General features: G+C 45.0%; 1 protein-coding gene across 1 annotated transcript; it reads right to left on the bottom strand.

Annotated features, from left to right (window-relative positions):
* Window positions 1–119: 119 nt before the first annotated feature.
* Window positions 120–27,930, bottom strand: LOC110500212 (cyclic AMP-responsive element-binding protein 3-like protein 2). Its single transcript, XM_021577428.3, has 12 exons — window positions 27,133–27,930; window positions 7,638–7,869; window positions 7,216–7,400; window positions 7,054–7,129; window positions 5,237–5,445; window positions 4,778–4,924; window positions 3,536–3,594; window positions 3,201–3,269; window positions 2,706–2,805; window positions 2,363–2,486; window positions 1,410–1,641; window positions 120–1,253 (listed from the first exon to the last, which is right to left on the bottom strand). Exons 1-12 carry the CDS (start codon window positions 27,229–27,231, stop codon window positions 1,181–1,183), a joined length of 1,605 nt encoding a protein of 534 aa, XP_021433103.2. The 5' UTR covers window positions 27,232–27,930; the 3' UTR covers window positions 120–1,180.

The raw sequence follows: 27,930 nt of genomic DNA, 5'->3' as shown, positions 1-27,930 counted from the left end.
ACGCTTATGTCATTATTGACTGACACATGCTCACAGTGAGGGTATGCGTGCTCGCAGTCTCAAACACACATACACATGACTTCAATCACACTTCAAAGCAGGACAATCTTACACGGCAGTTGATGCTTTTACTACGGAAAATATTTATTTGTTTTAATCAAAAACCAAAAAAGAGAACCCATAAAAGACAAATATAGGTCCTGTGGAGGCAAAAATGTGACTCAACAGTTTATATACAATAAATAAGAATGACAATGGACTCTTTGGGGGACACAGTACGAGTGGATTGACGGCAGGGTGCAGGCCAATGGGGAAGGCGCGTATGGCTCTATTCATCTGTGTGAGACAGCGCAGGTGGTACGGAGACTATGACCTAGCAGAAACCTCATAGTGGTTCATTACATTTCACAAGGCCACCATTGTGTTTTCTCCAGCAGGAACGTATCTTAGTTTAGGAAACAACACATTCCCTACACACATTATCCGGTATAAAAAGTACTGTGTCATAAGGCTGTATTATAAAGCTTGATTGTCTCAACATCCAACCATCGATCAACGTCCGTCAACATTGTTTTTACTGACCGCACACATGTAGGCTGACTATTACATTGTTATTATTTACAATTTACAAAAATAGGGTTCGCTACGAAGACCTTTGGCTTTTGACAGATACTCATATTTAAGGACACAGTGTGCTATTCTGAATCCATCCTGAAAAAAAAATATCGACAGGAAACCAATACGGAAAGGAAATAGCATTTGAGATAGAAAGCCCCATCACTGTGAAGAAGACAGTCGAGTATTCACAGACCTCCGCGGCCCCATCCTCATAACACCACCATCACATGGAGGGGAATATCACCATAGAGATACAGAACGAAATACCACTCACTCAAATGTAACAGAGCATAATGGCCAGAGCAAAGCATGTCCTCAAATATATAAAGAAGTAAAGCAAATAAAAGGCTAAATAAAAACAAAGCATGAACACAAAAATATATCAGACGGCGGTGGTACTATTGGAATGGAATAAAAACACAATATAAAAAGAACAACAACTACATACGATAAAATAATAAAGATATCCAAAAAAAGGATTCTATAAATACAGAGAGCCTCCGTCTCCTGCGCCTGCAGAGGGAAGGTCGAAGGTCAGGGGTGAGGAGTCAGAGGTAGAGCCCTATGACGTCTCGTTGACCGTTCTCTCCAGCTCTATGATTTTAGTGCTGTCGTTCACCCTCTGCTCCAGAGACCTGAAGCAGAAGAAGAGAGACGAACCAATAAGAAACTACAGTACTAGACTTTTACTGGCATCAATACCCTAAAATCGTGTCAAAAACAAGTTTTTCTGTCTCATACAGTCTCTGATATCATCGCCTACCATAAGTGTGTGTGTGTGTGTCTGTTACCTGTGCAGGTCTAATAGCAGGGGTTTCTGTGGATTCGCATCACTGTTGTTGAAAGGTGAGCGTGTCTCAGCACGGTGTGACTCCTCCCCTTTCTGCTGCTTTTTCTCAGAGCGCCACGCTGCCATGACGACCGTGGGCCTCTCCAACTGGTCAGGATAGTCCCCGCCCAGACCCAGAAGGTGTGGCTCGTCTAGCCCTCTCTCCTCATAGGACAGCAGGCTCCTGGACTTCACTGTGAAGGATCATGGGTAAAAAAATATATATATATTTTTTAAAAAAAACACCTGTCTGATCACATGTCCAGAAAGGAGAAAGTACTCAATGACATGCCTACCTTAATCTTTTACATATTCCCTTGTTGAAATGTCTTTTGGTTTTTAGGGCCGGTATAATCCTTTGATATGATCAAGTCTACTACTAATGCAATCCTACATCCCTGCAACCCTCTTAACAAGATTTACAAATGAAGTCTTATGAAAAGGATTACACACAAAAAAAAACAACCCAACCCTACCAACAGTAAACCTTGCTCTGTACATAGCCTACATCCAGACTGTTCTACTGTAGGGCGGACTGCCAGCAACACTGATACTGGGCTCTGTGGCAAACAGGCTGTGTGTGGGAGGGAGAAGAGCGGTAGGGGGAGCAAAGATCAGTCATCATTAAAATGGCTGCATTGCAGCTTAATCATGCTAATGATAGTCCCGCTGAATGGGAAACGATGACATTCAAGTGTACACTCTTCCAGGAGGCCACGCCAAAACACTCAAAAAAAGGTGTGTGTGTGTGTGACTGGTAGGATTAAAGAACACTGCTAGTCCCTCAGCACTCAGAGATTCAGAGCTAATGCCTCGCTCGCACACACACTATAAAAAGATCAGCATTAATCCATGAAACATGAATGTGCAACGTATGACTGACTGACTGTGTGTGTGTGTGTGTGTGTACAGTACCTGTAGCTGTGTAAGACTCCTGCATGGCCATGTCTCTGGAGAGGCCAGTCTCTGTGATGGAGGAGCAGGGACCCAGGCTGGGGTAGAAACTCCCTAGGAACACAGCGAAGCACAGCACCACTACCTAGACACACACCCCCGATATGTCAGTAGGCTCCACAGTCAAGCATTTACATGAAAAGGACAAGATAGTCTGCCCACAACAGCTGACACACAGAGCATGCAGGAGTCATATAAAATGAAAAGCAAAAGGTTATCCAATCAATATGAAACACACACACACACACACACACACACACACACACACACACACACGGCTGAGCGTTGTGTTGGGGAGTCTCACCATGAGGCAGGAGGAGGTCTGGGTGCCAGTGACTTTGCAGGAGCGGGGAACCTTCCCTGCCACCACCGCCTGCAGAGAGTGCAGCTGTTGTATTAGAGTCCTAGAGAGAAGTGACGAGGGGAGAGAGGGGGGAAAGGGAGAGGGCATGAGGGGATGGGGGGGGAGAGCTTAGTCATAGACACACTCACACACCCCGCCGAAGACAATACACACGCACTCATTCTCACACGCGCGCATTCTCACACGCGTGCATTCTCACACACACAGCTGAAAAGAACAGCAGAGAATTATACACGTCACTGGACTAACATGTGACTTCACAGACAATGTTACACGGTGTGTATTCGTGCACAGACACATGAAAACACAACTAAACATCACGCTCCGCTCGACTCAGTGAACTGTGTGATACATTTTACAAGGTTGGATTAATAATGTAGGAGAGGATGAAGCACGAAACATACCCTGCAGCACTATATCATGTACGTCTCTTACTTGTTGGTACACTCCAGATTCTCCAGTTTCCTGCGCAGCTCGCTGTTCTCATTGGAGCAGTTCTCCACCCTGTGGACAAAAGGGGGAACTACAAGATCAGTGACGGGTAGAAGGAATAACCAGGGGACACAATGCCTTGACAGACGTTACTGCTGTACTTGTTTAAAGCACTTTTGAGTTTTATGACTTGTCATAATAAAGTATTTATCTATAGCATTTGATCAGGATGCAAATTAATTACCAAAGAAATAGAAGGACAAACAAACAAAAAAAACGCATCACCCAAAGCAACACATTTGATTTCACGCCGAATGAGAACATCACGAAAGACTCACTTCTTCTCCAGGGCGTCCATGTACTCCTTCTTCTTTCTGCGGCTCTCTTGAGCAGAGATCTGAAAGAAAGGGTGTCGAAATTACTTCCAAGTCATGGCTCACGGAAGTGTCACTTTAATGTATCACTCTTGAAGTGTGTTATTGCATGTCGGGCACAGGCAGAAATAGAAAGTATTAAAGATAAATATATAGACAGTGGGGTCGGAAATGATTGTCACCCTTGATAAAGACCAATAATGACTGTATAAAATAATTATATTTATAATCCTGAATGAGAATACAATGTCTCAGGATTTAAAAACAACATATACAGTCATTGTTGCTGAGCGTTATCAAGGGCGTCAATCATTTTAGACCCCACTGTATACAGAATATAGTCAACAAAAATATAAACGCAACATGTTAAGTGTTGGTACCATGCTTCATGATAAAAGATACAAGAAATGTTCCATACACATTAAAAAGCTGATTTCTCTCAAATGTTGTGCACAAACGTGTTTACGTCCCTGTTGGTGAGCATTTCCTCCTTTGCTGAGATAATCCACCCACCTGACAGGTGTGGCATATCAAGAAGCGGATTAAACAGCATGATCATTACACAGGTGCACATTGTGCTGGGGACAATAAAAGGCCACTCTAAAATGTGCAGTTTTGTCACAAAACACAATGCCACAGATGTCTCAAGTTTTGAGAGAGTGTGCATTTGGCATGCCGACTGCAGGAATGTCCACCCGCGCTCTTTCAAGAAAACGGGATGTTAATTTCTCTACCATAAGCCGCCTCCAACGTAATTTTATAGAATTTGGCAGTATGTCCAACCAGCCTCAAAACTGCAGACCACTTGTAACCGTGCCAGCCCAGGACCTCCACATACTGCTTCTTCACCTGCGGGATCATCTGAGACCAGCCACCCAGAGAGCTGATGAAACTGAGGACAACTTCTGTCTGTTTTAAAGCCCTTTGTGGGGAATAACTCAGTCTGATTGGCTGGGCCTGGCTCCACAGTGGGTGGGTCAAGCTCCCAAGTGGATGGGTCTACGCCCTTCCCAGGCCCATCCATGACTGCAGCCCTGCCCAGTCATGTGAAATTAAGAATAGGGCCTAATTAATTTATTTCAATTGACTGATTTTCATAAATGAACTCTGAGTAAAATCATTGAAATTGATGCATGTTGCGTTTATATTTATGTTCCTAACTATTGTTTGACATTTCAAACCAGAAATCGTAATCCCAAGTCCCACCTTGTTCTTGATCTTCCTGCGTATCTTCTTCAGGGCTTTCTCCTCCGCCTTGGACAGGGGCAGCTTGGTGGGAACAGGGTAACCCTCTGCAACCAGGGTTCTCCTCTCTTCCTCTGTCAGCATGAGAGGGCCAGAGCCCTGCAACTTCTACGGTGGAGGAGATGAAGTGTCATCAGAGGCCATCAGATAAATTGACATACTGTATCTTATTTCAGTGACTTCCCAGTATCTGTTCTCTGAATAGTTCCATCGCTCATTCCTTAAGTTTCAGGGGAGGTTGTCACTGATCTGACCAGGTTGGATTGGTGAACGCAATACGGTGATAACCTCGCATTAACTTATCCAATCTCTCTCAGATCAGTGATCACCCGAAGGAAGGCTGGAAGGATTCATATTCTGCCAACAGGGTCCCTGTATCTTTTCAGTGAATCCCTGGTCCCCAGTCTGTGTTGTACTTACGTGTGGGGCGGTGAGAAGAGGGGAGTTGGAGAGGGAGGAGGGTGTGCGCTGAGACACCTTGAGGCCGGCCTGGGAGGGCGCAGGGCTGAGGGGAGAGGAGGGGGTGGAGGGGCTCTGGGGGGTGCTGGCGTGTACCGGGCTCTGACTGCCCTCGGAGTCACTGCCGTGGGAGGAGGGAGGGGTGGGTGGCATCTGCAGAGACTCCAGACCTTGTGAGGGGAAACACACACAAACAGGTTACACACTTGCAAACGTTCTCTGGAGATTATCAACACTAACATTTACAGACTTTACACATTGGATTGTACTTAATGTCAACATTATCCATCAGTGGCTAGAAGGGGTCCTCAGAGCAGCACAACACTGATCCGCCTGCATAATAACTATACTGAACAAAAATATAAAACGCAACAACTTAAGATTTTACTGAGTTACAGTTCATATAAGGGAATCAGTCAACACAAAATACATTTCTTAGGTCCTAATCTATGGATTTCACATGACTGGGAATATAGATATCCATCTGTTGGTCACAGATACCTTAAAAAAAAGGTAGGGGCATGGATCAGAAAACCAGTCAGTATCTGATGTGACCACCATTTGCCTCATGCAACGTGACACATCTCCTTCGCATAGAGTTGATCAGGCTGTTGATTGTGACCTGTGATTGTGGAATGTTCTCCCACTCCTCTTCAATGGCTGTGCAAACCGGAACACGCTGTCGTACACATCGATCCAGAGCATCCCAAACATGCTCAATGGGTGACATGTCTGGTGAGTATGCAAGCCATGGAAGAACTGGGACATTTTCAACTTCCAGGAATTGTGTACAGATCTTTGCAATATGGGCCGTGTATTATCATGCTCAAACATGAGGTGATGGCGGTGGATGAATGGCACAACAATGGGCCTCAGGATCACATCACGGTATCTCTGTGCATCGAAACTGCCATCGATAAAATGCAATTATGTTTGTTGTCCGTAGCTTACGCCTGCACATACCATAACCACACCACAACCATGGGGCACTCTGTTCACAACGTTGACATCAGCAAACGTACTGCCAAATTCTCTAAAACAACGTTGGAGGCTGCATATGGTAGAGAAATTAACATTCCGTTCTCTAGTAACAGCTCTGGTGGAAATTCCTGCAGTCAGCATGCCAATTGCAAAACTTGAGACATCTGTGGCATTGTGTTATGTGACAAAACTGCACATTGTAGAGTGGCTTTTCATTGTACCCAGCACAAGTTGCACCTGTGTAATGATCACGCGGTTTAATCAGCTTCTTGATTATGCCATACCTGTCATGTGGATGGATTATCTTGGCAACGGTAAATGCTCACTAACAGGGATGTAAACAAATTTGTGCACAAAATTAGAGAAATAAGGTTTTTGTGCGTATGGAAATTTCTGGGACCTTTTATTTTAGCTCATGAAACCAACACTTCACATGTTTCGTTTGTATTCTTTTTTTTAAGAAGAAACCCACACACTGCTCTGGATAGTAATCACTGCTCTTTAATAGGCTTACGTATCGGCCTCACGACCTTCGTCAGAGCGTTTGTATTTAAAACAAATATTTTGTACATACCATATACATTGTCAAATACTTAAAATGTGCTTGATTTACCTTCAAAATGTATGCACACATGACTAAGTCACTTTGGATAAAAGCGTCTGCTAAATGGCATATGTTATATTATTTAATGAGGTGGAAAGAGTTAGCACAGTATTTGACACGTATATTTGACCCAGGTCAAACAGAGAGGTTATGAGTAGTGTGGCAGTACGATATGGTGTGTGTCAGGTCTCACCTTTAGGTGACAAGTTAAGGAACTGGTCCACTTCATGAGGCTCCAGTTTGATCTGGATCTCACCAATCTCCTTCGCCTAGACAATCAGACAGCAGAGAGGGACGTTACACGCGTGCATTGTGGGCCTGTCTGCATGTGCTGCGACTCTAGACGTCCTATTACCTTGCTGGCCTTGCCCTGTGTGGCGGTCTGTGGGTTGGGCTTGGGGGCTGGTGGGGCCGGGGCCTCAGTGATGTGGCCCTCAGGGGCCAGGGAGAGGGTTAGGGTGGGCAGCAGGGCTGGAGGGTCACACAGCAACACCTCCATCTGTTCCTCCTGCTCCAGGGACCAATCCTCACCATCTGATTCTAACAGAAAGAGACACGTCGGCATCAACACAGTCACTTACATTAGATACTGTACGTATTGTTCGTTGTCTTGTGCGGCACTGAATGTACACATCTCCACATATGTCTATATTGCCACCCTCTTCTTTTTATAGATGCCGTAGATAGTCCACACATTACAATACGGCATGCAATCTACAACTGCCACTGAGGCCCAAAACCCTCCGCTCTTTCCTCACTCTGCCGTCCCCCTCTCACCTGCATCGCTCCCCTGCTCCCCAGGCAGATGTGAGACGGGCGACTGGGGCCGGGAGTCCCCACACAGGGAGTAGGAGTGCTCCGCCTGGATGTGGGGCGGCAGCGGGGAGGACGGGGTAAAATCCTCCCCCTCGTCCATGGCCTCTCCTTCCCAGCCGGAGAGGAAGGGGTCGCTCAGCAGCTGGCCCAGCAAAGCATCCTGGGAAAAGTCATCCAGGAGGTCTGTGAAGTGCTGTTAAGGGGGGAGGGGGGGGGCGAGATTTTAATTATAGACTGATGTTAATGAGACTGACAAAAGATATGCGAAACACAGACTTAAGGCTAAGAGCACAGACGGACACAGACATGATACCATCTAGTCATCACACTGTCTAGTTATTACACCATATACCATGTCATTATTATAGCATATACCAGTAGCTAGTCTGTAATTACTGCCTATAAAAGCTATTTTATGGCTATCAGCACTTTCTTTGAGGAAAAGCCCCCCAGCAGGCCAGCAACAAACAGCCAATCACAGAGCTGTAAAATCCCCTCTCCTCCAGTGACAACAGAGGCTGATATGGCTCCAACCAATCAGAGCGGCCATATCTCATCCTCCCATCTCTCAATGCGGTGAGACGTTTTGAGTAAAGGCCAAGGCCGGCAGCCATCTTCTCCACTTCTCCTCCATTCTTTCTTCCTTCCATCCCCCCCGATCCTACCCTCAGAGCATTCCTCCATGCACATTCCTTCCCGTCTTCCTTTCTTGATGTGACCTGAAAACTCATCTCTCGTCACTGCTTGGGACAGGTTAGGACAGGCCTCTCAACCTCAGCTGTCCAATGTTTCTTCCTCTCTCCGCTTTTTAGATTCCCTACCTCTGTGTCGGCATGAAGACCTTCGGGTCAAAGAAATGCACTCAATAAACTGAGGGAGCATTCGATGTGTGTGACGGTACTGTACCCTGCACTTGTCTTATCAGATGGGTATATACTAATTTAACTATCTACCTCTATAACACTTTCTGCTTGTCAGGTTATGTACTTCTTTAACTCTATTTAACAGGACCTACCTAATAATGCCTATCAGCCAGCTGGAACAGTAACAATGGTCTGACTATTTTTTTTGTAGCTAATAACTACATTGAAACAGCTTGCCAGTTAGCATCAACAGCAGTTCATCATGTCTTCTGTGAGCCAGTGGAGGACAGGGAATATAAAGTACATAGCCTAACAAGAAAACTGTTGAATAGCATGTGTTTTGTCCCCCGTTCGCGAACACAAAAAAAACATGCTTTTGGTTGGTTTCACGCAATGATGTAGAGTGCCTTCAGAAAGTATCCCGACCCCTTGACTTTTCCCACTTTTTGTTACATTACTGCTTTATTCTATTCTAAATGGATTAAATAAATAATAAAAACACTCAGCAATCTACACAGAGTACCCTATAATGACAAAGTGAAAACAGGTTTTTAGACATTTTTGCAAATGTATAAAACGAAACAGAAATCCCTTATTTACATAAGTATTCAGAACCTTTGCTATGAGACTCGAAATTGAGCTCAGGTGCATCCTGTTTCCAATGATCATCCTTGAGATGTTTCTACGACTTGGTTGGAGTCCACGTGTGGTAAATAAAATTGATTGGATATGACTTGGAAAGGCACACACCTGTCTATATATATATATAAGGTCCCACAGTTGACAGTGCATGTAAGAGCAAAAACCAAACCATGAGGTCAAAGGCATTGTTCATAGAGCTCCGAGACAGGATTGTGTCGATGTACAGATCTGGGGAAGGCTACCAAAATGCATTGAAGGTTCTCAAGAACACAGTGGCCTCCATCGTTCTTAAATAGACTAAGTTTGGAACCACCAAGAGTCTTCCTAGAGCACTCCACCAATCAGGCCTTTATGGTAGAGTGGCCAGACGGAAGCCACTCCTCAGTAAAAAAGGCACATGACAGCCAGCTTGGAGTTTGACAAAAGGCACCTAAAGACTCTCAGACCATGAGAAACAAGATTCTCTGGTCTGATGAAACCAAGATTGAACTCTTTGGCCTGAATGCCAAGCGTAACATCTGAAGGAAGCCTGGCACCATCCCTACGGTGAAGCATGGTGGTGGCAGCATTATGCTGAATGCTGCCACCAGCATTCAGCGGCAGGTACTGGGAGTCTAGTGTGGATCGAGGTAAAGATGATCGGAGCAAAGTACAGAGAGAGATCCTTGATGAAAACCTGCTCCACAGTGCTCAGGACCTCAGACTGGGATGAAGGTTAATTATCCAACAGGACAATGACCCTAAGCACACAGCCAAGACAATGCAGGAGTGGCTTCGGGACAAGTCTCTGAATGTCCTTGAGTAGCCCATCCAGAGCCCGGACTTGAACCCGATCTAACATCTCTGGAGAGACCAGAAAATACCTGTGCAGCAACTCTACCCATCCAACCAGACAGAGCTTAAAAGGATCTGCTGAGAAGAATGGGAGAAACTCCCTAAATACAGGTGTCCCTAGCTTGTAGCGTCATACCCATTTTCCCCTGAATTTAACCAGTGGTGGGATGACTTGGATCATTTCTGTTGTACAGAAATGCTCTTTCTGGTGTACAGAAATGCTCTTTCTGGTGTACAGAAATGCTCTTTCTGGTGTACAGAAATGCTCTTTCTGGTGTACAGAAATGCTCTTTCTGGTGTACAATAATGCTCTTTCTGGTGTACAATTTCTGTCACTGAGAAGGTCACCCATTTTTGACTCAGACCGCTGGATGGATTACTTGTAACAGAGTTCTGTGTTCTGGACTTGTAATGAACTGCATTACAGATGTGTGGTCTTAATTCGAGCCAGTTTGCTATAGCAGGAAAATAATCCTTCAGAAACAGGAAATGTGAATTATGTGGATTATAATTCATGGACATTACGGGTTGATACATTTTTAGTAAGGGAAAACTGAAAGTCTTTCATTTTAAAGTGGAAATTACAAACTTCAGAAGCCTTTTTAAACCCAAGATACACTACACGTTTTGAATTTCCTGTACTCCTGCAAAGTTCTCCTGCAACAGGATGATCAAATTAAGACCCTACATCTGTAAAAGTGTCAGGGGACCTTAGTTTAGCCTATATCTCCATATACTCCCATCCTATACCCCCACTGCTATATATCTCCATATACTCCCATCCTATTCCCCCACTGCTATAGATCTCCATATATCTCAGCGTGTGTCTGTATGTTTGCCTGCGCGTATGTGTGTGTCAGAGAGTGGGGATGATGTTGTACAGTAGGGAACAGTGTTACTGTAGAGCTGAGGAAAGGGTAGGAGGGAGGGAGTGATGTTTCAATGTGTTGCTCATTAACAAAAGACCCACAGAGACAACAACCTTGTGAAACAAAGGCCTTTTCACTCACAACAACTTCCACGGCTGTTTAGAAGGTAAAACAAGCCGTCTTTAACTTTATGTTTAAAACTAATAAGAAAAACACCAGAGACATTTAAAGTATGCACGTTATTAAAAAACGAATAGGCCTACAGATTTCACAGTAATACTAAGAAGCATTACTCCATAGGATTTGGAGACAACCGTTCAGGTTGTACTGCAGTGTGCTGGAAACCACTGAGTCAGCCAAACAGTTACGTTATTGTCCTGATTCCACCCCAAGTTTGGTTCCTTGGAAGTACATGCATAACTAATAACCTTCACCTGCTCTAGACTAGAGTTCTGTCTCTGGGCAGAACTCACAGACCTGAGCCAATAGGAATATTAGTCAGAGAGGGCCGGTCTCTAAAATGCTACAGCGGGGGATAGGAAGCTTCTAGAAAATGTGTCTTGGTAGCATCTCAGAGAGAGGGCAGAGAAAACACTTCATGGATATCATCTAAGTTGGAAAACAGAGAGCAACATTCAGGGGAAAAGGGTGGAATAACAAATAGGAAAAGAGAAGACAGCAGGCGGAAAAAGTGATGAACTCTCCCTGGAGAATGTGAAAGGAGTAAGAAGAAGAGGGGGACAGAGCGAGAAAGAAAGAGAGAGGGAGGACAAGGAGAGAGGGAGCGCAAGGAGAGAAGGGTAGAGATGGCAGGAGGCCAGGCATGTGGGTTCAAGTTACAGTCTGATTCAGGCCAAGACAGCGAAAGACAGAAAGACAGAGAGAGCGAGCGAGGGAGAGAGACAAAACTGACCACTCGCCATTGGAATGTTCTTTCCGCTCCTTTTCCACTTATACCATTTTCTACATGTACAGCTGGAAGGGAACTCCATACAAATGCAAGTCTGTCCAGTGGGCCAACTACAGTAGAGAGTCAGAGTGACCTCTTTAACTCGACTCTACACGCTAAACATCCCGTTACACACCCAGTTATACCCTAGTAGAGCCTATATGGCTCTATATACTCTAAACCACCATAGGAAACACTCAGTCCTGTACATATGACTTAAATAGTACCCAAACAACTCATATACACACACATACTACTGTATGACTCCCAACTCTCCATAAGGAGTCATGTGGGCATATATAAGGGGTAGGACTTCAGATACTTTTCAGGCATGTCTCTGTGTAATCCTCTAACAGGCCTGGTGTGTGTGTGTGTGTTTAGTTAGTATGTTTATATTAACACACACACTAGAGGTCAACCAACTATGATTTTTCAACGCCGATACCGATTGGAGGACGAAAAAAGCAGATCGCCCGATTTTTTGTTGTTATATATATATATATATATATATATATACTGCTCAAAAAAATAAAGGGAAATGTAACTCCAAGCCAATCACACTTCTGTAAAATCAAACTGTTCACTTAGGAAGCAACACTGATTGACAATAAATTTCACATGCTGTTGTGCAAATGGAATAGACAACAGGTGGAAATGATAGGCAATTAGCAAGAAACCCCCAATAAAGGAGTGGTTCTGCAGGTGGTGACCACAGACCACTTCTCAGTTCCTATGCTTCCTTTCACTCTAGTGGTAGCATGAGACGGAGTCTACAACCCACACAAGTGGCTCAGGTAGTGCAGCTCATCCAGGATGGCACATCAATGCGAGCTGTGGCAAGAAGGTTTGCTGTGTCTGTCAGCGTAGTGTCCAGAGCATGGAGGCGCTACCAGGAGACAGGCCAGTACATCAGGAGACATGGAGCCGTAGGAGGGCAACAACCCAGCAGCAGGACCGCTACCTCCGCCTTTGTGCAAGGAGGAGCAGGAGGAACACTGCCATAGCCCTGCAAAATGACCTCCAGCAGGCCACAAATGTGCATGTGTCTGCTCAAACGGTCAGAAATAGACTCCATGAGGGTGGTATGAGGGCCCGACGTCCACAGGTGGGGGTTGTGCTTACAGCCCAACACAGTGCAGGACGTTTGGCAGTTGCCAAAGAACACCAAGATTAGCAAATTCGCCACTGGCGCCCTGTGCTCTTCACAGATGAAAGCAGGTTCACACTGAGCACATGTGACAGACGTGACAGAGTCTGGAGACGCCGTGGAGAACGTTCTGCTGCCTGCAACATCCTCCAGCATGGCCGGTTTGGCGGTGGGTCAGTCATGGTGTGGGGTGGCATTTCTTTGGGGGGGCCACACAGCCCTCCATGTGCTCGCCAGAGGTAGCCTGACTGCCATTAGGTACCGAGATGAGATCCTCAGACATCTTGTGAGACCATATGCTGGTGCGGTTGGCCCTGGGTTCCTCCTAATGCAAGACAATGCTAGACCTCATGTGGCTGGAGTGTGTCAGCAGTTCCTGCAAGAGGAAGGCATTGATGCTATGGACTGGCCCGCCCACTCCCCAGACCTGAATCCAATTGAGCACATCTGGGACATCATGTCTCGCTCCATCCACCATATATATATATATATATTTGTAATAATATTTTAACTTAATATAATACATCAATAAAATCAATTAAGTCTCAAATAAATAATGAAACATGTTCAATTTGGTTTAAATAATGCAAAAACAAAGTGTTGGAGAGTGCAATATGTGCCATGTAAAAAAGCTCAGAACATGTGAAAGCTGGTGGTTCCTTTTCCTTTAAAGTCTTCAACATTCCCAGGAAAGAAGTTTTAGATTGTAGTTATTATAGGACCATTTTCTCTCTATACCATTTGTATTTCATATACCTTTGACTATTGGATGTTCTAATAGGTACTTTAGTATTGCCAGCCTAATCTCGGGAGTTGATAATAGGCTTGAAGTCATAAACAGAGCAATACTTGAAGCACAGCGAACAGCTGCTGGCAAATGCAGGAAAGTGCTGTTTGAATGAATGCTTACGAGCCTGCTGCTGCCTACCACCGCTCAGTCAGACTGCTCAATCAAATATAAAATCATAGACTTAATTATAATATAGTACCACACAGAAATATGAGTCTTCGGTCATTAATATGGTCAAATCCGGAAACTATCATTTAAAAAACAAAACGTTTATTCTTTCAGTGAAATACGGAACCGTTCTGTATTTTATCTAACGGGTGGCACCCCTAAGTCTAAATATTGCTGTTACATTGCACAACCTTCAATGTTATGCCATAATTATGTACAATTCTGGCAAATTAATTACGGTCTTTGTTAGGAAGAAATGGTCTTCACACAGTTCGCAACGAGCCAGGCGGCCCAAACTGCTGCAATTACCATGACTCTGCTTGCACAGAACGCAGGAGAAGTGACACAATTTCCCTGGTTAAAAGAAATTAATGTGAGCAGGCAATATTAACTAAATATGCAGGTTTAAAAATATATACTTGTGTATTGATTTTAACAAAGGCATTGATGTTTATGGTTAGGTACACATTGGTGCAACGACAATGCTTTTTTGGCAAATGCGCTTGTTAAATCACCCGTTTGGTGAAGTAGGCTGTGATTCAATGATACATTTACAAGCACTGCATCGATTATATGCAACGCAGGACAAGCTAGATAAACTAGCGATATCATCAACCATGTGTAGTTAACTAGTGATTATGTTAAGATTGATTGTTTTATATAAGATACGTTTAATGCTAGCTAGCACCTTACCTTGGCTCCTTGCTGCACTCGCATAACAGGTAGTCAGTCTGCCACGCAGTCTCCTCGTGGAGTGCAATGTAATCGGCCATAATCGGTGTCCAAATATGCAGATTACCGATTGTTATGAACTGTTATGAACTTGAAATCAGCCCTAATTAAAATCGTCCATTCCGATTAATCGGTCAACCTCTAACACACACACACACACACACACACACACAAAATGGGTCTGGTGTTAACTGTCTAAAAAGTGCCTCACCCTGCATCTGGCCTGTGTTTGGGTAGGGGAGAAGAGAGAGGGGTAGGCAGGGGTAGAGAGGGGGAAGGGGAGAGGGGAAAAGAGAGGAGGGGAGAGGGGGAGACAAGTTGGAAGAGAGGTGAGGTGAGGGGAGAGAAGGTTATAGAAGAGGAAGTAAGAGGGTAAAGGAGAAAGGACTGCTGGCTACGTCACATCGAATCCATAACCAACAGAAAATGTACAACCCCATCACTGGCGCTCACGTCTCCTAGCAACAGAACAGCCGACCCCAGCGATTGTCACACAAAAAAAAAATCACAGAAATCACAGAAAATCTGGACCCTTACCAGGACAACCACCGACAGACACACCCCTATCCATCATGTTTGTCCCTTGTCATCATGTGTTGTGTGACAGTTATGGTTTGGTGAGATGATGATGGTGAACAAACTGTTGGGTGTTGACTAGCTTCACAAGAGGAAGAAGAAGAGGAGGAGAAGGGAAGAGATGAATGAAGCTCTGGCAGTCTTCTAGGGAGAGGTTAGACTGTCGAGGCCTACTGAACCACAGCCCTCTCCCTCTCTCAGTCATTGCCTTGACTATTCAGGGACATAAAATGGAGGAGGGGGCTGGGGCGGTGGGGTTGTGGTGGTGTGTGAGGCCTAGTTGTGCAGGGGGATGTGGGTCGTTGGGCTAGGCTCCCTCTGCTCCAGAGGTGCTCCTGATGGGAGGGAAGGCCTCTTCTTGGTCTTAGGCCTGGCACAGAGGCAGCTGGGGTGGGCATGAGGGAAAAGTGAGGTAATGTTGTTAGGGGTGTTTGGGTGAGGGGCTGTAAGCTGACTCTCTTGACTCCTTCTCCAGCTGGTAGACGGATGGTTTCTGCAGACACACACACACACACACACACACACGGGGCTAATGTTGAAGTCGAGGGTGATGAGAAGGTGGTCTGTCATTTCTGACCCCCCAGGGCATAAATGTGTGTGTGTTTGTGTGTGTTTAGTGTGTTTAGGCAAAGGGAGGAAGTCGGTCAAGCACGGGGGGGAAGGGAAGAGGCGGAATTGATGACGCAATACCTTCCCTTGAAAAACATAAACCAGATGTGCACCAATAGAGGGAAGAAATTACTCACACACATACACACACACACACACACACAGCCCACATGGGCACAAGGGTCATCTTCCTTGTGTGTGTGCGCATGAGGCTGTACCTTGCCCTGGACTCTTCCTTGTGTACTGACTCACTGATAAATGACACACACAAACACTCACACACACACACACACACACACTTGCTTTGCATGCCTGCCACCTAGTCATGTAGCATTACTCATTGAATCACAGTCAGCACGTCCCCGTTCTAACACTCTAAACCCTAAGACTGATGGCTCAGATAGCAGGAAGGACAGGGTGTCTTCAACAGATCACCAACTCAAAACAACAACGATAAAGACTGAGGCCCTGTTCTGACTGTTGTGGTTGGCTGATGTTGGTGTTATTCCCAGCAGGGATGAACACACTCCAGGCCTGGAGCTCCAGCTGTTTCTGGGGGTTATCAAGGCTGAGGCCAGGAAACAGGGCTCAGACTGGGGGGTTTGGTGGGGTTCCAGACTGGCAGGCTGGTGTGTGGGGGGGGGGGGGGGGGGGGGCTGAAGGGACCAACTGAAGCCAGGGTTGTGTTCCTATCCTTTGGACCAACGCAATGCTATGATCCAATCCCATGGTCAACCTGCAAAGAAACAGGCTCGGGATGGAAAATGTTATTTTTTGTTTTGTTTTCATTAACAGAACACTGAAACTCGTGCAGCATTCTTCACATTTTAAACGTTTGTGACGATTCATTTCAACCAAAGAAACGGCCGCTACGTGACCCAGTTATCCCCCTTTGAGCAGGGTGAAGGGCGAAGAGTCAGAATGACCGATGAGACCATGCTGATTGGATAGGATTAGGTGGAGGAGAGGGGGAAGGGTTTGTCTGTAACTCCAGGATACTAATACCAGTGGGAGTGATGCTTAACCAGTGTGATATGTAGACTGTCCACAACACTGTGTGTTTCAGGAAGATAATCACTAGAAGTAGTGTGAATTGAGACGGGGGGAAACTACTGCATGATAATAGGACATGGCTAAATTACATTACAGTGTAGTAAAGGGTACATTGACACCACTGGCGGCTGGTGGCACCTTAACTGAAATGCTGGAACAGAACATATGGAACGATAGCAAACCCGTCAAACACATCTCTTCCGTGTGCTTGATACCGTTCCATTCGCTTCATTCCATAATTGATTATGAGCCGTCGTCCTCTCACCGCCCTCCCCGGTGATTTGCACCCTCTTGCCCATACGGTGCACTGCTTTCGAAAAGCAGTTCACTTTAATGGGAAAGTGTGTCTCCTACGTGGCTTTAGGGAGGGCAGTTGGATTGGAAAAAGACGACTTAAAAAGTTGCAAAAAAAGAAATAAAGTAGGTGAAAGTGGTGCAAATAGAAGTTGCTGTTTGTGGAATCTCAGATCGTCTTCAATGACTGACCGTTGAGCTCATGAGTTGAACATCCTCGGGGTCAAAGTTCAGACAGTGACTCACAGTGTTATCAGTCACACACACCACTGACAGTCAGACTACAGCAGCAGGATCCGAGATGGAAATAGGGAGGGAGGGAAGAAGGGAACACGAGAGAGAGATAGAGAGAGAGAGACACGAGGCTGGAAGATGACTAGTGTCTGGAAAACTCTATCTCCCTCTCTCTTCCTGTCTCCCATGGTTTCCTACCAAGGCAGCTTAATTGAGTCCAAAACTCACACACCCCGCTTCGGTGACATTGAACTTTACCCCAAACCTGCTCTGACACAGTGACCGGCCATGCAGTCACTCTGCCCCACTGACGTCCTTCAACTGTTGACCAAGCGTTCGCTCTGTGTAAGTGTAGTGGGTGTAGTTAAATGGAGTCACAGTCCCCTTCAGCATAAGGGCTTCCAGTGAAAGGCTTTACACGCCTGCTGAGAGAAACAACTTGTTCAATCATGCATTTATTAAGTTGTTTGGAAAGCACTCAATACGTGTCTCTCTGGTTGACATCGTCTAATAGGGAAAATGATGTCAATGTCAAAATGCAGGGAGTCAGAGGGATCAGAGAGGTGAAGGAGCTTTGTGTTTAGACTATGGGGCAGGAGCAGGCATGTTCCCCTTGGCTGTCCCTTCCCCCACCCGGCCTCGAGGGAAGAGAGGAACAAATGCAGGGATAGAGGAAGGAGTAAGTTATAGGGTTAAATAGGGAGGGGGTGAGAGAGATGGAAGGGACGGAGGGGATATGGAGTGAACACGTGTGAACAGCCCAGGAAATGGGTGCTAGGCGATAAAAAAATAAGAAAATTAAAACACAAACTACTGTGCCCTGATTCGATCCTAAACGGCTCATTCTAAATTCAAATCAAATAAAATGTTATTGGTCACATACACATGGTTAGTAGATGCTACTGCGAGTGTAGTGAAATGCTTATGCTTCAAGGTCTGACAGTGCAGCTGTATCTAACAGATGATATCTAACAAGTACACAACAAAACCTAATATCGAAAAAAATCCACAACAAAATCGAATAACAACAAAATCTAGTAAAGGAATGGGATGAGAATATACAAGTATAAAATATATGAATGAGCAGTGCGGCTAAGATGCAATAGATAGTAAAGAATAGATAGTGAAGGATACAGTATACAGTATATACATATGAGATGGCTAATGCAAGATATGTAAACATTCTTAAAGTGGCATTAAAGTGACTAGTGTTCCATTTATTAAAGTGGCCAATGATATCAAGTATGTAGGTAGGCAGCCACCTCTCTGTGCAGGTGGTGTCTGTTTAACAATGTGATGACCTTGCGATAGAAGCTGTTTTTCAATCTCTCTGTCCCAGCTTTGATGCACCTGTACTGACCTCGCCTTTTGGATGGAAGCAGGGTGAACATGCAGTGGCTCGGGTGGTTATTGTCCTTTTTGCCTTCCTGTGACATCGGGTGTTGTAGGTGTCCTGGAGGGCAGGTAGTTTGACCAAGGTGATGCGCTGTGCAGACCACACCACCCTCTGGAGAGCCTTGCGGTTGTGGGCGGTGGAGCTGCCCTCTCCTCCTCCCTGTAGGCCGTCTCGCCGTTGTTGGTAATCAAGCCTACTACTGTTGTGTCGTCTGCAAACTTGATGATTGAGTAGGAGGCATGCATGGCCACGCAGTCATGGGTGAACAGGGAGTGCAGGTTGGGTCTGAGAACGCACGCTTGTGGGACACCGGTGTTGAGGATCAGGGGAGTGGAGATGTTGTTTCCTACCTTCACCACCTGGGGGGCGGCCCGTGAGGAAGTCCAGGACCCAGTTGCATAGGGCAGGTTCGAGACCCAGGGTCTCAAGCTTAATGATGAGTTTTGGAGGGTACTAGGGTTTTGAATGCTGAACTTTAGTCAATGAACAGCAGTTTTACATAGATATTCCTCTTGTCCAGATGGGATAGGGCAGTGTGATGGCGATTGCATCGTCTGAAAAGAAAATTGAAGTGGGTCTAGGATGGAGGTGATAATATCGATGACTAGTCTCTCAAAGCACTTCATGAAGACAGAAGTGAGTGCTAAGGGGCGATAGTCATTTAGTTCAGTTACCTTTGCTTTCTTGGGAACAGGAACAATGGTAGCCATCTTGAAGCATGTGGGGACAGCAGACTGGGACAGGGAATAATTGAACATGTCCGTAAACACACCAGACAGCTGGTATGCACATGCTGAGGACGCGGTTAGGGGTGCCATCTGGGCCGGCAGCCTTGCGAGGGTTAACATGTTTAAATGTTTTACTCACATCGGCCATGGAGAAGGAGAGCCCGCAGTCTTTGGTAGCTGGCCGCGTGAATGTAGGGCTACGCAGAAGTCCGTGGTTAGATGACACAGAGAGCAGGGAAATACGAGTACAATCACTGGATCGTGTTGCAGAACTCTGATTACTAGGCCAAACTATATCCTTACTAGGCTATGGTAGATTTGACTCCTCTCCCTGTTTAGGGCTGGGACACCATGCCCTACTCTAAAGAGAAACATAGACACCACCCATACACACAGAGAGAGACACACACAGAGAGCGAGAGAGAGAGAGACACACACAGTACCAGTTAACAGCTAACCAGGGCATCAAGTGAGAGAAAGAAAGAAAGGGTGAGTGTAAATGTAGCTGTGCTGTAGAGTGTGGAAGCTAAGCTAGCTGCTGTGGGTTAGGAGTAATGACCCCTCTCTCACACACACACACACACACACTAATTACAACCTTACAGTAACTATGAATATCTGGCTTCAGAGCAGAAGAAAAGCTACATGGAGTGTGGAGGAAGACTTCACAGTGGAGGGGTTGGAGAAACTCTGTCCGAAAGTAGTGCACCAGAAAAGCAAAAGAAAAGGTGCCGTTTCCAAAGCAGACATGGTTAATGAGCAGCCGTTGCCATGGTTACGCGACATGAAGTTGAGCGTGGTACAGGTACCTTCCAGTATCACGGATGGTTTCTCTTCAATAAGGATTTATGAAGTTTGAGGAAGAGGCACCCAACACAACACCATAGCGAGGAAGGAGAAAACCCGCCTGAAAAAACGAGGGGGTCATCTTTCTAATGGGATTGTTATTGTTTTGATTATTGCAAATATTTCCTGTTGTCTGAAGAACCTGAATATCCAGTACAGCACCTCACCCTGGAGCTTATTTAAGTGATAATGCTGAGGAAGCCGGTGTTTGGAAGATATATCCGCACGTCTCGGGCCAGCAAACCGTGCCAATGTGTCCTCCAAACACTGGCATCGAGGGCATTATCACTTTCATACAACGGGTTACAAACATATTCAAATAATGATTAACATATTTTCACTACAAACGTTATTTGGATTCATTGATTCATACCATTTCATCCTTCCACAAGATATAGGCCTGACACAAAACTAAAAGGTTGCTACCCAAGCCGGCTGGTTGTACGTTCCATCGGTTGGGTTGCCAGAGACGTCGTTCAGTCTTTTTGTTCTGTATCTATGGACACGACGGAGCCGTTCGTTCTAAATGTTCCATTGCCATACAGGCTGGCGACGTTTTTTATCCCTTGCTGGCAAGCTAGCCAACTACGGCTAACTTAAAGACACATCAAACAGTGCAGCCAGAATAACATAAAAGTAGCTGCATTTGCATTTGTTTAAGCTGTTTTCTAGTGAGATGTATTTGGATACATCCATAACAATGAGCTAATGGCTGGCATAGAAAAAGAGCTCTCTCGTCTGGACACTTGTTCAGAGGAGCTAACCAACAACACAGCTAACAATCACTTCAAACTGAAAGTGGAAAGACCGCAAACTAAACTAGCAGTTTTACCTGTTTTCTATTGATCGTTCTTTCTATATAAATGATGCTGATTCGTGATTTCGACTGGCTGAGTTAAACAGGGACATTACTATGGGATATCTGGAGATCGAATATGCAGGTTTATACAAATCTCCACTGTTTAAAGCTAAATGTTAGTCTAAAAGAAATGTGAGAATGTCTAAATGTTTTTTTATAGTAGAGAGCAAGTTTATAAATTGCCTGGCTGGGCTGATGAGACAATGGATTGCACAGTCAGATGAAACAGAGTAAATAGGCATTTTAACGTCACGGATTTAGCTGGCGGTAACTTGTGGAATAGACACTGGCTGGAATGCAGTTTTAACCAAATCAGAATTCAGGCTTAGAACCACCTGTTGTATGAAACAGAATAGCAACATGACATACAGTTGAAGTCAGAAGTTTACATACGCTTAGATTGGAGTCATTAAAACTTGTTTAACCACTCCACATTTCTTGTTAACAAACTATAGTTTTGGCAAGTTGGTTAGGACATCTACTTTGTGCATGACAAGTCACTTTTCCAACAATTGTTTAGACAGATTATTTCACTTATAATTCACTGTATCACAATTCCAGTGGGTCAGAAGTTTACATACACTAAGTTGACTGTGTCTTTAAACAGCTTGGAAAATTCCAGAAAATTATGTCATGGCTTTAGAAGCTTCTGATAGGCTAATTGAAATAATTTGAGTCAATTGGAGGTGTACCTGTGGATACATTTCAAGGCCTACCTTCAAACTCAGTGCCTCTTGGCTTGACATCATGGGAAAATCAAAAGAAATGGTAGACCTCCACAAGTCTGTTTTATCCTTGGGAGCAATTTCCAAACGCCTGAAGGTACCACGTTCATCTGTACAAACAATCATACGCAAGTATAAACACCATGGGATCATGCAGCTGTCATCCCGCTCAGGAAGGAGATGAGCTTTTGTCTCCTAGAGATGAACGTACTTTGGTGCGAAAAGTGCAAATCAATCCCAGAACAACAGCAAAGGACCTTGTAGAGTTGCTGGAGGTAACAGGTACAAAAGTATCTATATCCACAGTAAAACGAGTCCTAGATCGACATAACCTGAAAGGCCGCTCAGCAAGGAAGAAGCCACTGCTCCAAAGCCGCCATTAAAAAAAGCCAGACTACGGTTTGCAACTGCACATGGGGACAAAGATAGTACTTTTTGGAGAAATGTCCTCTAGTCTGATGAAAAAAAATAGAACTATTTGGACATAATGACCATTGTTATGTTTGGAGGAAAAATGGAGATGCTTGCAAGCCGAAGAACACCATCCCAACCGTGAAGCACGGGGATGGCAGCATCATGTTGTGGGGGTGCTTTGCTGCAGGAGGGACTGGTGCACTTCACAAAATAGATGGCATCATGACGAAGGAAAATGATGTGGATATATTGAAGCAACATTTCAAGACATCAGTCAGAAAGTTTAAGCTTGGTCGCAAATGGGTCTTCCAAATAGACATTGACCCCAAGCATACTTCCAAAGTTGTGGTAAAATGGCTTAAGGACAACAAAGTCAAGGTATTGGAGTAGCCATCACAAAGCACTGACCTCAATCCTATAGAAAATGTGTGGGCTGAACTGAAAAAGTGTGTGCGAGCAAGGAAGCCTACAAACCTGACTCAGTTACAACAGCTCTGTCAAGAGGAATGGGCCAAAATTTACCCAACTTATTGTGGGAAGCTTGTGATAGGTTACTCGAAACGTTTGACCCAAGGCAAACTATTTAAAGGCATTGCTACCAAATACTAATTGAGTGCATGTAAACTTCTGATACTAATGATGAAATGATACTACATCTAAATATCTGCTGTAGAGAAATATGATTTGTTCCTGATCACAAAGCGCCTCACATGCCTGGGAGGACTAACTGACAGTGACATGCAGAGGGAGGGAAGAAAGAGGTGTGGCATGACAGAAACACAGCTATATATAAACACGAGCCCATGGGTAGGGCTGGAACAGGGACAAACATACAAAAACCACACACGTCAAAGCACATCACCATCATCACAGAAAAAGCTGATTGACAGGCTGTCTAATATATGCAAAGTACACGGTGCTTAACACACTCCGTTCATATGAATGTTTGACACACACACACACACACACACACAGCACCAAATCTGTGCATGTCCTTTCCCACGGAAATGATCCTCTCCTGAAATGAAGGTGCTGATATTGAACTGGGTTAGGGCAGTGAGTGAATGTGGCGTTGTGAGTGTGAATGTGTGCTCGTGCGTTCACACACGTGTGCCATGTGTGTGTGTCCCAGACTGTGACCCCCTCTCCCAGCAGACATCACACAGACGGCCCTTTCAGCCTGGCGGGGAGAGAGACAAGGTGGGGGTGTCGGCCTGTTATGAGGGGCCACACAGGATAAGGCTGCCCTGCACCAGTGGAGAACAGGCATCACTCTGTGTCCACACACACAGCATGAGAGCGCCCACTCTCTGTTTGACTAGCAGAGCGTGTGTGTGTGTGTGCCCTGTCCTTCATCGGCATGTCCAACCGGCACATACAATACTGAGAGAGAGAAAGAGGGCTCTATTAAAATAAGACTGCCAACCGTACCCTCCATCTACCCCCCCTCTTAATAAATCTCTGAGCTGATTGATGTATTGCACTTTATGTCCTCTGGCGATCAACTTTCTCAGAGAGAATATTCGCATGACACCACAGGGGAGGTTTCAGTAACCTGCATAACCAAACCTGCATGTCAGGGTGATCCTGCTTCCTTTGGCGTCACTACACTCAACTCAGATCAGTTTAAACCAGTCATAGTGTTTCCACTGAACACTCCTAGACATAATGGGTTATGAATATGTCCACATGTTAATACACTACACAAAACATACTGTATCTATAAAGTAATTTTAGTATTCAGACCCAGAGAAATACAATCTGCCCATTCAGGCCCATCTCTACTCCCTGACCCCTCCTGTAGCTCTTACTCTTTCTAAATATGGACAGAACAAACACAGAGGCATGCCTGGCGGGTGGCAGACATGTTGGTTTTGGGCATACAGACGTTCTCTTGTGGGCGGCCGGTGGCTTCAGATGTAGGAATCTTAGACCAGGGACTTCCTGTCGTCCGAGTGCCTAGGCAGGGTGAGCTGAAGTAGCAGAGCTGTTAATGGGCTTTCTCTAACTAATCACTGCTATGACCTCACTGACTCAGTAGTGACATGGCTCATTCACAAAAGACGCCTTCTCTGTTCTCTTCAGTAGCTCTAACAGTACGGCCTGCGTATCCAGTCTCCACCATACACTTAGGGGGGAAAAAAGGTGCCATCTAGAACCTAAAAAGGGTTATTCCGCAGTCCCCAAAGGAGAACCCTTTTTGGTTCCAAGTAGAAGCCTTGGGGTTCCAGGTAGTAGTAGCCTTTGGGTTTTATGTAGAACCCTTTCCACAGAGAGTTCTACAAGGAACCAAAAAAGGGTTCTCCTGTGGGGACAACTGAAGAACCCTTTTGGAACCCTTTTTTTCCCCTAAGAGTGTAGCGATAAAACAATGTTCTCACTAGAGGTTTATCCCTACGGTCTGCACAATGGCTCGATCTGTCGCCAGGCATTCTAAGTTGTAAGTTCCGCAGTAGGGCTGTGAGAGAACGGTGAGGACGTCAATCGGAACTTCCCTTCAGCTTTTATAATACCACGATGTACGCAGGAAAAATATACACAGTAATATACAGTATTATAAACCCATAGATGTATGACTAGATCCTAGAGAGCTCCTACTTTGATCGTCACACAAGGCTGCTACTCGATTAGTTTATGTAGAACGGCGGGTAGGCTGTACGCAAAATATAAATGTCTGTACCTAGACAGGAGAGGATGAATCATGTCTGGAAAATGTATTATGGAAACAAAGCAATATTGCAGCTGTCTGATATTAGACAGACTAAACCACGGGATTTGCCGAATAAGACCAAAAACAGGCCACGGGTGCATGACAACGAACAACGCCGTATTCTAGATGTTTGCGGGAAAAAAACGGACTGTAGCGCTTCGTAAATATTTGAGGCAGAGATACATTCTCTCTGAGAACTCCTCTGTAAGCAAAAAGCACATCGGTGTCTGCCATCAAGTCTATATGAGCTTGTCTGCCTAAGTCAGCCAACTGTCTGTCCTATAAATTGCCTTTGCTACTGTAAGTGTTAGCATCACGCTGCCGTTTTTCTAAGGACTGATCGGCCCTGGGTATATGAAACATAAGAAAAATAACATCTGACAGTGTGTGACTGTCCTTCAGAATGACTATCTCCTAGCAGACATCTATGAAGAGCGGATGGGGTTTCTAGGTACGGAACGTGAGTGGTGGGGATATGTTGTTGTGGAGCGGAGAGGTTATGACTCCCACCTCAAAAAGACTAGTTGCGTTATCGTGTTAAGAAACAAGAGTAATAGTAGACATGCATGAGTAGAGAAGAGAGCATTGTACAAATAGAATTAGTCCGGGATTGAGCTGACATATGCAGCCCCCTCGAATGCGGAGTGTTGCCTTTAAAGGGTGCATTGCAGACGAGGCGTGATTGGATTGAATTCCGGCCTTAATAAATCAATAAAAACGGAATGGCATAAAATGATTGTATTTCAATGTAAAGCAGATGTATGCTCAACGTCCAGTCTTCCTACGTGACGATTCAACGTTGGTCTGTGCCCAGTGGGAGGGACACGCAGAGAGATGTGCCCTCCTTACTGACGGGAGATCCAGACGGGGGTCTCAAGAGTACACACACATACCAATCAGTAACAGTGGAGGTGAGAGCTCTGCTCTGCAGCTGAGAACAGTTGGCATTGTTGTGAGATATGCCATGTCAACAAACCCCAGGGAGAGAAAGTGAGAGTGTGTGTGTAGGCTTCAAACCCAAGGAATGGAGAGGAGGGGGGGGGGGGCATGGGAGTCTTGAACAAAGACCCTGCTCTGTTCTCTTGCCATCTGAGATGATCAACCTTTTCTCCGCACACACACACCAACCGACAAACATTAAGAATAAACTACGTGGTGAGTTGATGCCTATTCGGCAGCTAGTTAGCTAGGTGATTGACCGTGCTACTTTGTATGCGTTGTTTGTTGGCAACCTTGTACTTTACGAAGTTTTTGGAACAGATTCCTGTTGGAACGTTCCACAAATTATACCCACCCCCCACACACAGCCTGCTACTCCCTCACTCACACACACTGCTACTCCCTCACACAGAGGCTGTACAGTTTCTTCTCACAAAGCCTGGGATTTACTACTCACACAGGCTGTACGGTTCTGCAGGTCTGTGGACACAGTTCCCTGTTGTGGGTTAAGAACAATGGCTTTGCTGGGGGCCACAACACTGGTGCACGTTATCGTACATTGGAACTAGGAAGGTGTAGATGGCAGAAGGGTGGACTTGGTCCAATACACAGATAAAAGATCAGCATGGTGTGAATTCGCTGAGGTTTTAAGATTCCAGCTAGTACACTAATCTATGGCATTGGAAGAAGTAACGGAAATGTAGTCAGTCACACCAAATATAGACAGCAGAGAAAGTCTCAGCCTAGTGTACAGTAAGTGTCTGGTTCCCATCCATTATTAACTCTGTCACCACAAACCGAATAACTTATCAATTAGCCCATCGACCTACCCCACTCATGGTGGGTCGATGTAGGGCAATGAAGAGGCGAATCATAGTTTGCATTGAAAATAGCAGACTCAATTGAAATTCCTAACAAAAGAAAATAAACTGGATGGCATATTTTCACTAACGTCAACACCCCAGAGAAACCTTGAGAACCTTGGTATGGCAATCAATAATAAGAAAAGTGCTATTGACAAGTGTGGCAGTGGCATAATGGTGCGTATTGTTTATAATATTTGCCTATATATAACTTACTGTGCTGTATAAGACATGTTCGTTTTCTCCAGGCTCCGAGAGCTCACTGAGATTCCTATCCCAGTGTAAAAAGGACTCAGTACTGTCCAATATTTCCATCCTTGGCGATGCGACCGCTCTGATTCCTAATGTGTCGTTAGATGACAGTTCCCTTGATGATGATACTTTGCAGCGCAGATAGCAAATACTCTCCTTCACACACTTTACAGCGATATCAACCGAAGAATGTTATGTTTTTACTCTGTCCACGCAGTTAATTCAACTTCAGTGAAGAAACGTAGTTATGCAGTTGATGTAACTACAACGCCGTAATATACGCAGCAGTGCTGCCAACAAAGCAGTTATCTCCGAATTACAATATTAAAGGTGAAAAATAGCGTTAGAAGAAGACTGCCCCGTGTTGGCTCTTGTTTATTTTCTTTGCACAGAGTTCCATGGACTTTTTCCTTGATGCAGTTTGCTGCCCACCACCAGAACAGACCAGACAGGCAGGAATGTGGGTGGGGGCGGGGACAAGAGTAGCGACATCTAATTAGACTAAAACACTACAGGGTTTGCATTCCATTTGCGTAGGTTGTATCAAGATAAAGGGCAACATACAATGCAATGGATACACATTTAGCGCAATATCTACAATGTATGTGGAGAAACTTTTCACATGAAAACTTTGCAATAATTTCGGTCAGAAATTGGAGAATTTGTAACTTCCACTGCAAAAACAAAAAAAAAAAACACTCCTGTCCATCTGCGTCATACCAATCGAACGAGTCCTTCTATTCTATTCCAGTCTGACCGTCT

This window comes from Oncorhynchus mykiss, chromosome 21, assembly GCF_057628025.1.
Source record: "Oncorhynchus mykiss isolate SJ-2025 chromosome 21, ASM5762802v1, whole genome shotgun sequence".
Classification (NCBI taxonomy): domain Eukaryota; kingdom Metazoa; phylum Chordata; class Actinopteri; order Salmoniformes; family Salmonidae; genus Oncorhynchus; species Oncorhynchus mykiss.
Note: the sequence above shows the minus strand (reverse complement) of the source record. Positions and strands in the feature narration are given on the sequence as shown.

Bases quoted from the DNA above. Each gene is read 5' to 3' on its own strand.
- LOC110500212 (XM_021577428.3), bottom strand. From the start codon at position 27,231: ATGGAAATATTGGACAGTACTGAGTCCTTTTTACACTGGGATAGGAAT. The intron at 7,130-7,215 runs GTAATAGGACGT...CTGATTGTCTAG, and splicing joins CACAGGGCAAGGCCAGCAAG to GCGAAGGAGATTGGTGAGAT. The intron at 2,806-3,200 runs GTAAGAGACGTA...ACTTCTCTCTAG, and splicing joins AATCTGGAGTGTACCAACAA to GACTCTAATACAACAGCTGC.